The sequence below is a fragment of the Vespa crabro genome, chromosome 8 (genome assembly GCF_910589235.1).
Source record: "Vespa crabro chromosome 8, iyVesCrab1.2, whole genome shotgun sequence".
In the NCBI taxonomy this organism is placed as follows: domain Eukaryota; kingdom Metazoa; phylum Arthropoda; class Insecta; order Hymenoptera; family Vespidae; genus Vespa; species Vespa crabro.
The window spans coordinates 5,537,653-5,552,864 of NC_060962.1; the positions used below are offsets into that span (position 1 = coordinate 5,537,653).

At 23.4% G+C, this 15,212-nt stretch overlaps 4 protein-coding genes and 1 long non-coding RNA gene across 6 annotated transcripts; 2 read left to right on the forward strand and 3 right to left on the reverse strand.

The window, feature by feature from the left end:
* Positions 1 to 239: 239 nt before the first annotated feature.
* On the forward strand, positions 240 to 3,050 carry LOC124426222 (transmembrane protein 64). The gene is made up of 4 exons (XM_046967638.1): positions 240 to 525; positions 1,117 to 1,703; positions 1,782 to 1,943; positions 2,057 to 3,050. Exons 2-4 carry the CDS (start codon positions 1,155 to 1,157, stop codon positions 2,219 to 2,221), a joined length of 876 nt encoding a protein of 291 aa, XP_046823594.1. The 5' UTR covers positions 240 to 525; positions 1,117 to 1,154; the 3' UTR covers positions 2,222 to 3,050.
* A 919-nt stretch (positions 3,051 to 3,969) lies between these two features.
* Positions 3,970 to 5,588, reverse strand: LOC124425952. Its single transcript, XR_006942617.1, has 3 exons — positions 4,982 to 5,588; positions 4,696 to 4,800; positions 3,970 to 4,597 (listed from the first exon to the last, which is right to left on the reverse strand). It is a non-coding gene; the product is annotated as an uncharacterized LOC124425952 (long non-coding RNA).
* Positions 5,589 to 5,737: 149 nt separating this feature from the next.
* Positions 5,738 to 7,763, reverse strand: LOC124426074 (translational activator of cytochrome c oxidase 1). Its single transcript, XM_046967350.1, has 4 exons — positions 7,481 to 7,763; positions 6,823 to 7,069; positions 6,548 to 6,707; positions 5,738 to 6,453 (listed from the first exon to the last, which is right to left on the reverse strand). Exons 1-4 carry the CDS (start codon positions 7,659 to 7,661, stop codon positions 6,241 to 6,243), a joined length of 801 nt encoding a protein of 266 aa, XP_046823306.1. The 5' UTR covers positions 7,662 to 7,763; the 3' UTR covers positions 5,738 to 6,240.
* Positions 7,764 to 7,826: 63 nt separating this feature from the next.
* Positions 7,827 to 10,573, forward strand: LOC124426073 (exosome complex component RRP45). 2 transcript variants are annotated; one of them, XM_046967347.1, is made up of 9 exons: positions 7,827 to 8,052; positions 8,194 to 8,288; positions 8,390 to 8,612; positions 8,845 to 9,062; positions 9,400 to 9,627; positions 9,762 to 9,889; positions 10,099 to 10,184; positions 10,275 to 10,392; positions 10,476 to 10,573. In XM_046967347.1, exons 1-9 carry the CDS (start codon positions 7,987 to 7,989, stop codon positions 10,535 to 10,537), a joined length of 1,224 nt encoding a protein of 407 aa, XP_046823303.1. In that variant the 5' UTR covers positions 7,827 to 7,986; the 3' UTR covers positions 10,538 to 10,573. The 2 variants fall into 2 exon arrangements, with proteins under 2 accessions (XP_046823303.1, XP_046823304.1); XM_046967348.1 differs by having other exon boundaries at positions 7,833 to 8,052; positions 8,390 to 8,448.
* A 481-nt stretch (positions 10,574 to 11,054) lies between these two features.
* On the reverse strand, positions 11,055 to 13,422 carry LOC124426075 (histone deacetylase complex subunit SAP30 homolog). Its single transcript, XM_046967351.1, has 3 exons — positions 12,608 to 13,422; positions 11,693 to 11,920; positions 11,055 to 11,509 (listed from the first exon to the last, which is right to left on the reverse strand). The coding sequence occupies exons 1-3, from the start codon at positions 12,776 to 12,778 to the stop codon at positions 11,381 to 11,383; spliced, it is 528 nt and encodes a 175-aa protein (XP_046823307.1). The 5' UTR covers positions 12,779 to 13,422; the 3' UTR covers positions 11,055 to 11,380.
* Positions 13,423 to 15,212: the final 1,790 nt, after the last annotated feature.

A 15,212-nucleotide genomic window follows, 5' to 3' on the forward strand; every position in this document is an offset into this window, starting at 1 on the left:
TCTCTCTCTCTTTCTCTCATCTCTCTCTCTTTTTCTTTCTCATCGATATTTTATTGCGATTGTTAAAAGAAAAATTATGTCATTTTATTATAAGTTATTTACTTAAATGATCTTAGAAAAATACTATTTTTATTGTATACAAATATTCAACAAAAAAAAAAAAAATATCTAGGAATCTTTATTAATAGTACTTATTTTTAATAATGATACGTATGTATTTAGTATATGCTGCTCTTTTGAATATTTTCTCTACATAGATGGCAGATTTGTGTGGGAAACTTTGGATTCGAGGCGTAGTCGTTCTGGTTGCTTTTATCCTCTTTCTTTGATCATATTATGATTATCATATAACGTCATGTTAGAATACATTAGGTTAGCTTAGATTAAAGCTATACTATCTAAGCCATCATTGTCTTCGATATTTTTGTTACTTTATATGAGTATAACGTGGCATTTATTATGAATAAGAATGTGACAAAAAAAATATGATGAAGTTTAGTACATACATATCCTCTATATTAGAGTGTAAGTAAATTTTTATCGTTGTTATTTTATTATATATTTATTAACATCTTTGCATATTACATGTTTAATATTTCCATTAATATTTATGAATATTGATTTTATGTCATTTTGTATATATATTTACATAAGAAACTATAAATATATCATATTTGCTCAAGAAATAATAAAGATACAAGGTGATGATAAAGAACAAGTTCAATGTTTTAAAACCAAACTTTTTTAATTAAAAATTTCCATCATTTTATAAAATTCTTTTGCATGGATATTTATTTACAAAAAATATTTATATGTATATATATAAAATATATACAAAATACATACGATTATATCCAAGAAAAATTCTTGAAATAAAAATAATATTTCTTTATCCTGAAAGGTTGATATTTTGTAATATTAATATTTCGCATTTATAAAATTTAAAAATAATTTGATAATATTAATTATACTTTATAACAATTTTAATTTGTATAAATATTTATATTATTTCTCAAGAAGCAATAAATTTTATGTGCATTATATTATATTATATTATATTATATTATATTATATTATATTATATTATATTTGTAAGCAATTATAATTTTGTCTTAGGTTATGGTGAAGAAGGAAAATTTTAATTATGGATATATATGGCAAATACATTGAGCATGGATATAATAGATATAGAACATGTTGAGACCTGTGTGCATTCCTCTAAACATCCAACGTCTATACACTGCAACTGCATCAGTTCAAATTCTGTATGCTATGTAGCAATTACCATTGCAACTTTAGCTCTTCTAGGAGCTATAGTTTTCATATGTAAAGATTACATTAAAGTGCTACTCTTCTGGATAGAACACCAGAATATTTGGATTATTACAGTCATATTTGTTGCACTATTCACAGTAGTTTCCTTTCCTATTGTAATTGGATATTTATTCCTCATTGTTGCCAGTGGTTATCTTTTTGGAATCGTGCGAGGTATAATGATGGTTGTTCTTTCTGCAAATTTGGGTATTGCTATAGCACATGTCACTTTGGGTGCTTTCTCTTCTAAACTGCCAATCGGAGCATTATTACAAAGTGATACTGCAAGAGCAATACTTAGAGTAATTTCAGGTCCACAAGCTTTTAAAGTTGTACTGTTTGCAAGATTAACTCCGATACCTTTTGGCCTACAAAATACAATTTTTGCTGTATGTATTATAACAATGTACATATCTTTCTTATATGTTACATATATAATATTTAAATATATTTATTGCATGATACAGGTTAGTAACATAACTGGCATTCGCTACCATGTGGCTAGTGCATTGGGTTTATTACCAGCTCAACTCATTAATGTTTACTTAGGTAGCAGTTTAAGGTCAATGCAAGATGTACTAGAAGATAGATCAACAGCAGCAACTGGCTATATTGTTTTCTGTTTCCAGGTAATTTGTCTTTTATAATAAATTTATCAATTAAATCAATAGATTATACAGTCATAAGAATATAAGGGAATTAGTAAATGTAATAAAAATAATAATTTTATCTTTTAATATAGATATTAGTAGGAGTATCTCTTATGGTATATGTTGTACAAAAAGCACGCAGAGAACTACAATTGGCCTTATTGGAAGCTGATCTTGCATCAATGACTGATACACCTCACTATTTGTTAGATATTATGCCAGATTCTAAAATGACTTTAACGAATTTCATTGCTTGATAGTTACATTATAACTAATCCCAATTAACTATATGATAAGTATATTTTAAATATTAAAAGAGGATACGTTAATTCTTTGCACTCTATAGTCTTCTATTCTTGCTAAGAATAAATGCACTATATAATACTTATATTAGTGTATAGAATATAAGGAATTAATATTTTTTCTATGAGAATAGTAGAACCATCTATATGTGTTAACTTTTTTTTCTACTATTCTCTTATCCATTATGTTCCGAATGCATTTGCAAGGATTTTTATAGAAATATATATATATGTATATACATATATATAAGCTTCCAAAAAATGTATAAATTAGTTCTATCTGATTTTTAATATTGTTATTTATTTTTCTATTTAACTTTTGAATAATATATGATAATATACTATAATTTTTTCTTCTTTAAATACTGTGACCATGTATTATTGTTATCATATCATCATCTTAGCTTGATCAGTTAGTATTACATAAAAGAATTTATTACAGTCTAAACAAGTGATTCCTTATGAAAGAAACATATATTTTGTAAATTATATGTTTATAATTTCTTTTTAGGTATTGATTATGTATTTTATACATGTAAGATGATATTAGCATTCTTAATAGTTCTTTAAAATTTATTGCTTTAAATATCTAAAAAAAATTGTCTTTAAAAATAATAATATTTATGAAAATATTATCAAATAATCAGAAAAGTATTACATACAATAGCTTTCAAATATTTTTGAGGATACATAAGTTGAAAGGATTACTCATATTTTTAGAATAATAATAAAACTTTTACCGTTAATAATATTAACATTACAATAGAAATGATCTTAAAGGTATTGCATTTTTTGTGATATAGATTTTAATTTATTATCACAGAGATCATGATTTATTTTATAATATATTCGAAGCAATTCTCGTGCCAAATTGTATATTATTTTGCTATATTTCGAAATATTCATGCAGTGATTATTATATAATTCAATTAATATTTATTAATGCATTTGTAATATTATTTAAATATTATTTAATGTATTTTATTATAACCTCTCTATGTACATGAATAATTTCATATGGAACTTAATGTAATATAAAAAATTGACGAAAAAATATACGATTAATCAATATGTAATTTATAAATAAATAATGTAAAAATTTTGTATTTAAGTCATATAAAGTTTCAAGTTGAAAATAATAATTTGTTTTCATTTACAATTGCACGTCTGTATTAATTACTATTACATAAATCTATCTATATCTTGATATATTATAAATCCATATCTCATCCAATAATTAACTTACTTGCTATATATAAAACATTGAAAAGAGAGAGAAATTAGTACTTATTACCCATTAATATTTATACAAAATTGATCAACTAATATTATCAAAAGTAGATTAGGAAACAAATTTGACAAAATTAAGATTGTTAATAATTTTTGATATTATAATGATTTATAGCAAGAATGAAACCAGACGTAACTCTTGATCAATTTTTATAAACAAGATCTCATTTTAAAGACAAAAATTTAAACAAGATGATAATTTTCTTAGATTCCTGATAAAAGCAAAAAAAACTATATGCTAGATTATATTACTACGAAAATAGATAAATTGAAGAATGTTTATTAATTGTACAAAATTGTACAAAATTATATTTTTTGTTTCTTATTAATTATTTATACAAATATATATTAAATATTAATATTATTTGCATTAAAATATAACATATAGAAGTTAATAGCAAAAACGCGAAAAAGAAAATAGTTGAAGTATAATTTGAATTTATAAATATGTGAATATGAAGAATAATTGCAATAGAAAATATAGTATTTAAATTGAAAAGCATAAAACAGGAACAAATAAGAGTATATAAGAATAATTAAGATTGAAGTATTATTAGTAATACTATATGTAATTACAAAATTAGTAATTACAAATTTAGTGATATAAAATAAGTTTGTAATCAGAATTAAATTAAATGGATATTGAAAATATATTGAAATATGCAGCCATTCGCCCGGTAGTATTTGTGTTGCGTAATTTACAATTAGATTTCAATATATCGCAAATACTAACGATCCAGGTCTCACTATGTGGAAGTTGCTGTATGTGGAGACCTACGGGCTGGCTAATGGTGCCTCTACTCTAGAATCCGCGTTCGCGAGATAATCTAATCAAATTTTCGAACAAATAAAACGAAGTTCCCAGTAGGACTTTGCTTTTTGAGTATAATAACTGCACTGTACGTAATCGAAGCAAAAATATTTGTTATATAAATCGCAAAACGCGAACGAACAAACAATGCTTTTATTTCGTGATATTTTTATTTTAACGAAACAAACACTCGATTACTTCATCGCTACGCACGCGATTGCAACGAAGTTCTGAAATAGAACAATACAAAAAAATTTATTAATATCACTCATATGACAAGACTTTATATAAAATATTCAAGAAATTTATGATATAAAAATATATTTACTTTATCTATAAGATGATTAAATGTAGGAATATGGAAAGAGTCTATTTTGACGTTTAGTCCTCGGAGTAAGAAAGGAAACTGACATGGTAACTCGCATGGTGTCTTCTTGTTAATCGACAAAAAGTGAAAGAAAGTTTATATTACGTTTACCGCATCTTAAAAACTATATTATCTTCAACAGAGTGTACTATTGTTTAAATATTACCTCATCGAACTTCAAAGACATTATATATTGTTTAAGAACATTATATATTGTTTAAATAATTAAAAAATTATCGCAACTTACAGATTATTAAATATAGCCGTATGGAAAAATTGTATTTCAACGTTTAGTTCTCGGAGTACGGAAGGAAATTGATATATCTCGCACGCTCTACCTAATTTCGTTCTTGTCGACATTAAACGTTCGACAAGGCTGAAAGGAAGTTATATTATATTATATTTAATATCTCTTTAAATTAATTTAATTATCTTAATTTAATTAATTAATTTAATTTGCGGAATTATTGATATTTTCATCTTAGACGTTTCGAAAGAAATATCTTCAATGTTTACTCGCCGAACTGTAAAAGAAAACTGGTTTCATAACAGTCATAATCAGTCAAGTCAATGATCCGTTTTTGTTGATATTAGATGAAGGCAAAAACGCCGAGTTCAAAATTTAATCGTATTGAAATGATTGAATAAAATTATTTTATATTTAACGCGTATACTATGTAATGTTTAGACGTATGTACAATTGTTTAAATATTAGTTTATTATACTGTATGTATGCCATATATTCTTATTTCATTATCAATTGACTCGCATGCAATTGACTTGCAAATTATAAGTCTCACATGTTATTATAGAGAAAGAAGTTAAATGTTTATATGTATTTTTATTATATACTTTTTGATTATTCCATACATATGCATTTTGGGCTTAAATATTAATATATAATAAAATTAAATATTATATATATATATATATATATATATATATATATATATATATATATATATATATATATATATATATATATATATATATATATATATATATATATATATATATAATTAATTTAATTTGCGGAATTATTGATATTACTTTCCGTTGGCAAAAGAGTTTTCTACTCTCAATTGGTAACTAAGAAAAATAATAATTAAAAAATCTCATCTAAACATATAGTCAGTTAAATAGATATCTACTATTACCGGCTGTACAAATTTTTTAAACTAATTCGTCAATTATCGAATTAGTTTTCTTATATATACATATATATATGTATATACAATCATCTATGTAAATATCAAATTAATTTCTTTTTTATTTTAAATTATCATAATTTTTTGTAAGTATAAATAATTTTCTAACATATACATATTTCTAAATAAATTGTTACATGAAATTAAAACTTTATGTACAAAGTATGATTCTATTAATTTACATTCTATTATTTTTTAAAAATACATTTATAGAAAATAGGTTTTTTGTTATGCTATTTTCTAGTATAATGTATTGTTTATATTTTTAATTTTTACATACTGTAATTAATATTTAATATCATAAATTATCATGATCTATATTATCATATATTTCTTCTATTTCATCCAAAGATAAAAGTCTTTCTTGAGCTAATTTGACTATTTTTAGGTCATCATCACTTAATTTTATAACAAATAGTGGAATTAACTCATCTCTTATATCAATAATCTGATAATCAAGACTTTCCAATTTGGTTGTTATTTTTGATAAAAGTTGTGGCTCACATATGAACTATAATAGAAAAGGAATAAAATATTTTAAAAGAAAATAGTGAAATTAAAATAACGTAATAATAATTTTAAAGGAGAAAAATAAATTATACTACCTTATAATATTTTTTGTCATCATCTTCTATATCCTCAATATCGGAAGCTCCGACATTTATTGCATCCTCCATTGCCTTTTCCAATTCAAATTTTTTGTTGGTTATTATAATGCCATTATGTTCAAAAGAACTGTTTATTGCACCCACTGAAACTTTAGCACTATTTGAAAGATACAAAAATATTTATTAATATTTCTATTTTAGTAATTATTAAATGCAGAATTATAAAATGAATATAAAGCCTGAATATTTTGATTTTTACTTAGCTCTCTTACTTGATTTTTTTTAGTATTGTATTAAGATGTGACTTTGTATCTGCCATATTATCTGATACAATTTTTAAAATCATGATACAATTTTTGGGCCCATTAATTTCTATTAAAGTAGCCTTAGTTCTTTCTTTTGAATTAGCAAGTTTGTCAAGCAAATTATTTATCGTTGCTGCAGGCATGTTTAACTTCTTACAATATTCTATAACACGTGCTAATTTAGTATTTAAAGTTGGTTTTGTACTTCCACCCTCTATAAATTATATTATCGAATTAATAATATATATAAAAATTAATTTTTACCATTATTAACTTAATTATTGTTAATTTCTTATTTATTATTTCACTCTATTCTATCTTCTTATTTGTCTCCTTTATTATCTTTCTTCTTTTATTTTACTTAATTTTATATATATATATATATATATATCAATTAATGAGATATATTTAATATGTAATTATTTAATATATGTCTTTAATATATGTAAGATCCATAATAATATTATAAATATATTATAATATTATTATTAATAATATTATAAATAATATTATTTAATTAGAAACTTTAAACAATCTCTATATTTTTAAAGGTTATGTTATATTTTCATAAATATACAATTACATATGATCTTTAAAAAAAATGATGAAAATATATAATAAATACCCAAAGCAGCCTCTCTTATCATTTTTCTTAATCGTAAAAATAATATAGCTCTTGTACTATCTTTTTCTGATTTTATATGTTTTACATTTTGCCATTTACTATGTCCCGCGAATCTTCTACTTATTTCGAAAGATTTATAAATATTTCGATTAAAGATACAAATACGAAATATCTGATTCATATTATTTAATATTATAAGTTCATAGAGACAGTTTTTGACTATTTATTATTAAAATAATATCTTTGGTCGATATTTACGCTCCCTATGGTAAAACTCAACTGTACATGTGAAAGAAAATCAAAATATTCAGAATTTTGAATTTTACCGCGTAAGTTAAAGATACATTGCACTGCCATTATACTATTTTCTTGTACTAAACAAGAATCATAAAAGACAATTTGTGCAAAAGTGTATGTATTTCGTTTATGTGAAAACAATATTATAATAATTCTCGTAGAAATCGTATAATAAAGAACGAAAGAAAAATTCTATAATAAATTCTGCAATGAAGAAAACTATTTTGACAAATTGTGAGCGAAATTTTATTAATGCGTCCATACAAGAAAAAACGGTATATTTTTTGAACATTATCTTTCATAATTTAATTTTAATAAAATGCATAATAATTTAATAATTCCATAATAAATATTATGTTGTCTTAACATTTTTTACATTTACATTCTTTAGATTTATATTTATTTCATTATTTCAGCGATTAGATGGAAGAGATCTTTTTGAAACACGTTCCGTTAACATTTACTTTGGTTCCAATTGGGGTTCATGTATTGTATCCCTTGGAAAAACAAGGTAAATATTTGCTAATACATATATTAGTTGTATATTTTAATTATTCCATTAAACAAATCTATAACAATTAAGATCATATATATTATGTTCTTATTTCATAGAGCGGTTGCACAAGTATCATGTGATATCCAACAACCTAAAGCATCTCGACCAAATGAAGGTATGATTTATATTAATGTTGAGTTGAATCCATTAGCAGCACAGCATTTTGAAAATAACCGACAATCTGAAGCTGCTATTCTAATAAACAGACAATTAGAAAAATCTATAAAAGATTCCAAATGCGTAGATTTGGAATCTTTATGTATTGTGGCTGAGAAAAAGGTTATTATTGTTTTTTTCTTTTCACATTTTCACATATAATTAATTTCTTAATTTCTAAAGAATATCAAATTTTATTTGATTTAATAATATTTTAATTAAGAAATATGTATAGTTTTTAAATGAACACTTAAATTAATTTATCTATTTACCTAGAAGAAAAAGAGAAAGAATGAAAGATATTGCAGTATGATATTAACATAAATATTTAATTAAATTATATTTACACATATAGGTATGGAGTTTAAGACTTGATATCAACATTTTAAATCATGATGGAAATTTGATTGATTGTGCATCTATTGCTGCCCTTGCAGCACTTTTGCATTTTCATAGACCAGATGTAACATCAACTGGAACCAATATTATTATTCATCCATTTAATGAAAAGGATCCTTTACCACTGAGATTGTTTTTCTTACCTGTTTGTGTTTCGTTTATAACATTTGAAAGGTTAGTATTATAATATATTATATATTTTCAACTATTTAAATATGTGTGCTTAATAGTTAATATAATTTGTGTTGCTATTATTATTATGAAATATATGTGTATTTTTAAATAATTGCGTTATTAAATAATTGCATTATTTTTTTTATATAGATTTGATAAAATTAAACCCATAACAATATTATTTAATCTTTCTTTATATATTTCTTTTTATGGAGTTTCTGTATCTCTTTTATATCAAACATTTTACATATACAAAATGCTTATTAAAAATATTGTGATTTTTAAAATACACAAGGAATATATAGCTTATGTAAATAATATTCTATTTTTTGTTTAGTGGAATTACTGTCATGGATCCTACTTATATGGAAGAAAGGGTTGGTGTAGCTCAGTTAACTCTCGGTGTAAATTCATATAAAGAACTTTGTAGTTTACACTTTGATTATCTAACGAAAACGTTAACTGTTGAAGATGTTATATCTGTAGCTTCTAATCATGCAGCAGAATATGCAATTGATTTAATACAACAAATTAAAGAAGCAGTTGTAAAAGATATCAGTTTAAGGTATCACTTATCTATCGACTAAAATAATATAATAATATAGATATAAGATATGATATATGCAATATTTAATAAGTTACTATAATAAAAAAGTGATGATTTTTTATTATATGTCAATAAAATTTTATATTTTATAGATTTAGTAAAGATAGCACTTATACTTGTCATATCAAAGAGTGTATAATTGCAAACAAATTAACTACTATGTATAATGATAATATCAGTATTAAATTACGTAACTGGAATTTCACGCAGCTTAAAAATGGTAAGAAAATTTATAAATAAACTAAGATAAATAATTCTTTAACTATCAATTTTTATATATTAGACTATACTTTAGACTATATCAGTACAATTATTATGACTTATATTAAAAACTTGCATATGTATGTGTCTATATTTAAAGAGAAGAGAAGGGAAAAAGAGATACATATTATATATACACATTAATAAAATCATATTAAATTCTTTCAGAAACTTGTGAAAATGATAATGACAATAAAGAAAGTAATCATATTGTGAAATTAGGTGAAGGTTTTGCTGAATTGATCACACATGAGGTATTATTAGTTAAAAACAAAAAAAAATCAATTCGTAATATTTATAATAAAACAAAATAGTAATATTTATATTTTAATAATTATATATAGGCAAAAGCAATAGGAAAAGGTGGTCATAATTCGTGGTGTCCATCTTCAGAAGAAGAAATGAGTGATGTTGAAATTGTATCTATAGATAAACCTTCAAACACTATAATTAATAAAGCAGGTAAATTAGAATTTTATTCTTTCAGTCCAACTAAGCTGTTAATTTTATGAACTAGAAATAATGTTTATTGTTGTATATTTTAGAATTAGATGATGATAGTGAAGAGGAAGTTATTGAAATAGTTGATAGAAAAGATATAATGTAATACACATAATAAAAAACATGAATTTTATATAAAAAATCCATATATCTTACAATGACTCAAGATTATAAAATTTAATATCATTAAATATAATGATATTAATAAATATAGATGATAGTAAGGAATAATGAATTGCATGTTATTCGAAATCTAAATGTGAAATACAAAAACATGGAAAATCAAAAGGTATATTCACATTTTTTTATTTGAAGATGAAAGAAAATAAAAAACTTCACAAAAAATTGTAAATATAATTTCTTAACTTTAGATTAATAACATTTGTAAAATTTAGAGAAGACAAAACCATATATTATTATATAATCTTATACGAAATTTTTTAACACTAATACTGTAAGGTACTGTATATTACTTTGGTGCGTGTCTTGATCACTTTTAATTGCTTAATATATTATAAGGAATATAATGAATTCAAAAAAATAAATATTTTTTGATCTTCATGAAATAAAAGCATGTTAATTGTATAAATTGTGTGTTGAACTATTACCAACTTATCAATATATTACCATGTATATATTTTTATTTACAAGATATATAGTTTTGTTAATACTTAAAAAACAGATATAAATACATTTACATATCTATTAAGTACTTTAAAAGAAAAATTTAATTTATACAAAAATTGCAAATTTTATATTCAAAAGAAATTAAATATACAGGTCATGTAACAAAAATAAAAGAAAAACGAATATTTTTTTCCAAAGACAATTTTATACACAGTGTATACAACTCTTATAAAATACTTATTAACAAGTGAAAACTCACACATGTATGCTTTCCTTCTTACTAATATTACAATGATGAATGATCATGAATATTCATCCTTAGCTACGTTGTATCATTACTTAAACCATTCTTTTGATCCAATTTATTTGCATTGGTTTTAACTGTAAAAATGAAAATACTTAAGGCATCTTTTTCATTTACAGGGATAGTCTTAAAATGTTTCATAAGAGTCTGCAATATAAAAGCCATAAATTATTTTATAATACATATCAAGCATTCAAAAATAAGTTTTATATAATAAATGATTAAGTGGTATTGAAACATGCCAATATAACAATATTATTTTTGATTATAATATTATTAAATAACTAATCACTTAAAATATAATATGGTTTATGATATTTAAATGCTTACATCAGCTAATTGGGCTTTGTTTAGGCCTGGTCTAGTAGAGACTTTGTAGTGTCGTTTATAGCGCCTTAAAGTACCAACTTGTAATTGGAATAAATCCACTTCTGGAAGATCATTATCAGTTTCACCTGAATCTTCTTCAGAGTCTTTTCGTCTACGTTGTTGCTGTTGTTTAGATCTTGCACATTGTATCACTTGTTTGTGATAATCACAAATATATGTGTGACGTGCCTACATATAAAATATGACATGATTATACATAAAGAACTTTTTGTAATTAATACTATTTAATGGAATATATAAGGTCTATACTACATTATATTTACTACTACTTTTATTAATTGACATGTGTACCAAATTTATAAAAAATGCTTTATTCAGCTGTAATGTTATAAATAATATATTTAAAATGTAATATATATATATATATATATCAGAACTAAGATTATAACATTTTCCAAAAACCGTGTACCTGACTGTAATATACATAATTTAAAAATTATAGTGCTAAAGAAAGGTTTGTTCGCATCTCATGTATTTTCTGCTCTGTTGTGTTTTTATTAGAAGCACATAGACAAAAAGTGCAATGCATTTATTTATTTCCTTTGTTCGAGGGTGCAAAAAATACAAATAAAAAAAGAATTAAACTGAATACATCAAGCTGATTGGCTATTGTTTTCTAAAATCTTGTGATTCTGCCAGAGAGATATGTAAAGCATGAAGATCAATATTAGTAATAAAAGATTTTATATATAAAATGTGCTTATAGTATAAGTTCTTTCACATTTAAATATATTTTATTAAATCCATTTGTTTTATCTTAAGATCTTTATGCCGAGCATGACATCCCTCTCTGTACTTTAATTCAGAAAGTGCATGCGACTCGGACAAACCTTGTGATTTCTGAGCAAAAAGTACCATTTGATCCAAATTAAGTTTGAGACGTCGTTGTGTTACAGTCTTTTGTATACGTTTGCTGTAAGAAGCATTGCCAGCTGGGCGAGAACATCGTTCGCCTTCATCAACGAGACAACAAATTTGATCTGTAGCTCCCCTAGAATCTTCTTCACCTGTGCTAAATCCGTTCATTTTTAATTCTTGATATGAATACGTAGTGCATAAGATCAATTTTATGATATTATCCTTTGTAGCGTTTCAATGTTCAAAAAAGGCAATAATCTCAATTAGACATAAACGACGAAGAGCACATAATTTTATTTTTTTCTTCTATTTGTAAAAAACATCTTTTATTCTGAATGAATTATTTTTATTACTTATTCTGAATGAATTACTACAACTTTTACTATTCAACCACACGTATGCAATCCGTAAATCAATAAATTACAATTTAATCTCTGTATAGACATAATTTTCTCCACCGAATTGTACCACTTAACTTTCTAATTTATTTGAAACAACACTGCTTACACTTTTCACCTTTTATAAAATTAAAATGCACCGAACTTTACACGAATGTAAAATAAAAACAATCAATTACAATTACCGACAACTGCTACGAATGCTCCTAAAGCAGAAGAATGTTCGCTTCTACGCGACAACAAATTTACTTTCTTCCTTAGCGTTGCGTCTGAATATAATCAAACAGAAGATAGAGTGGAAGCTTTATTGAAACTGTATGGAAACTTGTTCCAGACTAAGCACAAAACACTTTAAGAAAATATATTTTACATAGACCATCTAATGGCATTACATAATTTCTTCGGCCATCTAGTGGTTCAAAGGATATACTATACAATCTCCCTACTTATTAAAGTAGCGCTAAAGTTAAACTTCAAATCTTATTCTAATTGTAATTATGTAATTAATATTAAAAAGAATGAGTTAATACAATTAATTAAATTAAGTACAATTAAAACAGAATATTTTATTTTACAAATAAAAAATGTATCTTCTAAAATCTCAATTGTACACATACAGGAATTATATATATATAATAATTTAAGAAATTTTAATATTAATACTTACCATATTTTTTATATATTATACTGTATATACATATATATCATGAACTTTTATATGTTTATTTCAATAAAAGGCAAATTATATAATTTTCTACATTTAATAATTCAAATGTAAAATGCTAATGATTTTATTGTGAACTTATGTAATTTGTTAAAGTTGACAAAGTGATCTACCATATGATATATATATTGAGTCCTATTTGTTTAGTAAATAATTAGCATATTCATACGCCAACATATCACATAATACTTCTTCATGCGTGGAGGAATTCACGCAAATAATATTTTTTAACATCTATAATACCTTTTTATTATAAATACAGAAATATGCCAATATAACAATGTGCACATATGTATGAAACAACATTTAGTTTTGAACATCTAATATAACCTATATTACAAAACCAAAAAATTAATAATTTCCTCGCACCAAGTATAATTATAAATTGTAATTTTTTTCAATAAAGCAATATATACTTTTTCAGCTTATAACTATTTATTTTATTTAATTTCTCAGATGAATAAATAAATCAACTTAATTACATAAAAATAACAATTTGTAGCCTCTTATAACTTGCATATATACTATGTAAACATCAATGGAACTGTTGCAAATACATAGAATACACCTATATATATAGATATTATGTATATATATCTATATATATCTATATATATAATTATGTATTTTTTTTACATAATATATAAGTATGTTACAACACAGTCACATACATGGGATCGTGCCACACCACTCGTGCGAGTAAAGCACAATATTAAATCATAAAAATTTTTAATATATGATTTAATAGATTCATCCTCGGAACTTAACATAAAATTTAGCGACAATGCTACAAGTAAGTCAATAATTCATTGTAAGTAATAAATAAGAAACAAAAAGCTTTAATTTGATCTGTATTAATGTGTACAGACCGGATTATATTATTTTTTTCATTATTTACAATGAATAAAAATGAGCATATATATATACATATATATTTATATATATATATATATATATATATATATATATCGATTTTTCTTTATATTAAAATACATTTTATCCCTGTTGACCCGAATTTAAAATAAAATTCTAAAATCTTTAAATAAAACTGGAAATAAATTTTATTACATGATAATATTATATTCATAAGTTATAACGAATATTTAAAATAATACATTTACGATTTACAATATAATTTGTAATATTTTTAAAAGAGATTTTATATACAAGTAACTGTTGACATAGAAAAAAGAAAATGATTATAGAATAATCCAATATGTATAAAAGTAAAATTTGTGTGGAATGTGTAGGTATATTTGAAATCTACTTCTTTTAACCAAAATAAAATGATTATGAATTTGATGGTATTACAAAAGATTACCAGTAATTAAAATTGTATCTAATATACTCATATTTCAATATATACAAAGTTTTATATAAAAATTTTAATTGGGGAATAGCGTCTTTGGATCACAAACAAATGAAATTGTTATAAGAACTAATATTCGATTTTTTTGTGGAATTATAATTTAAATTATGA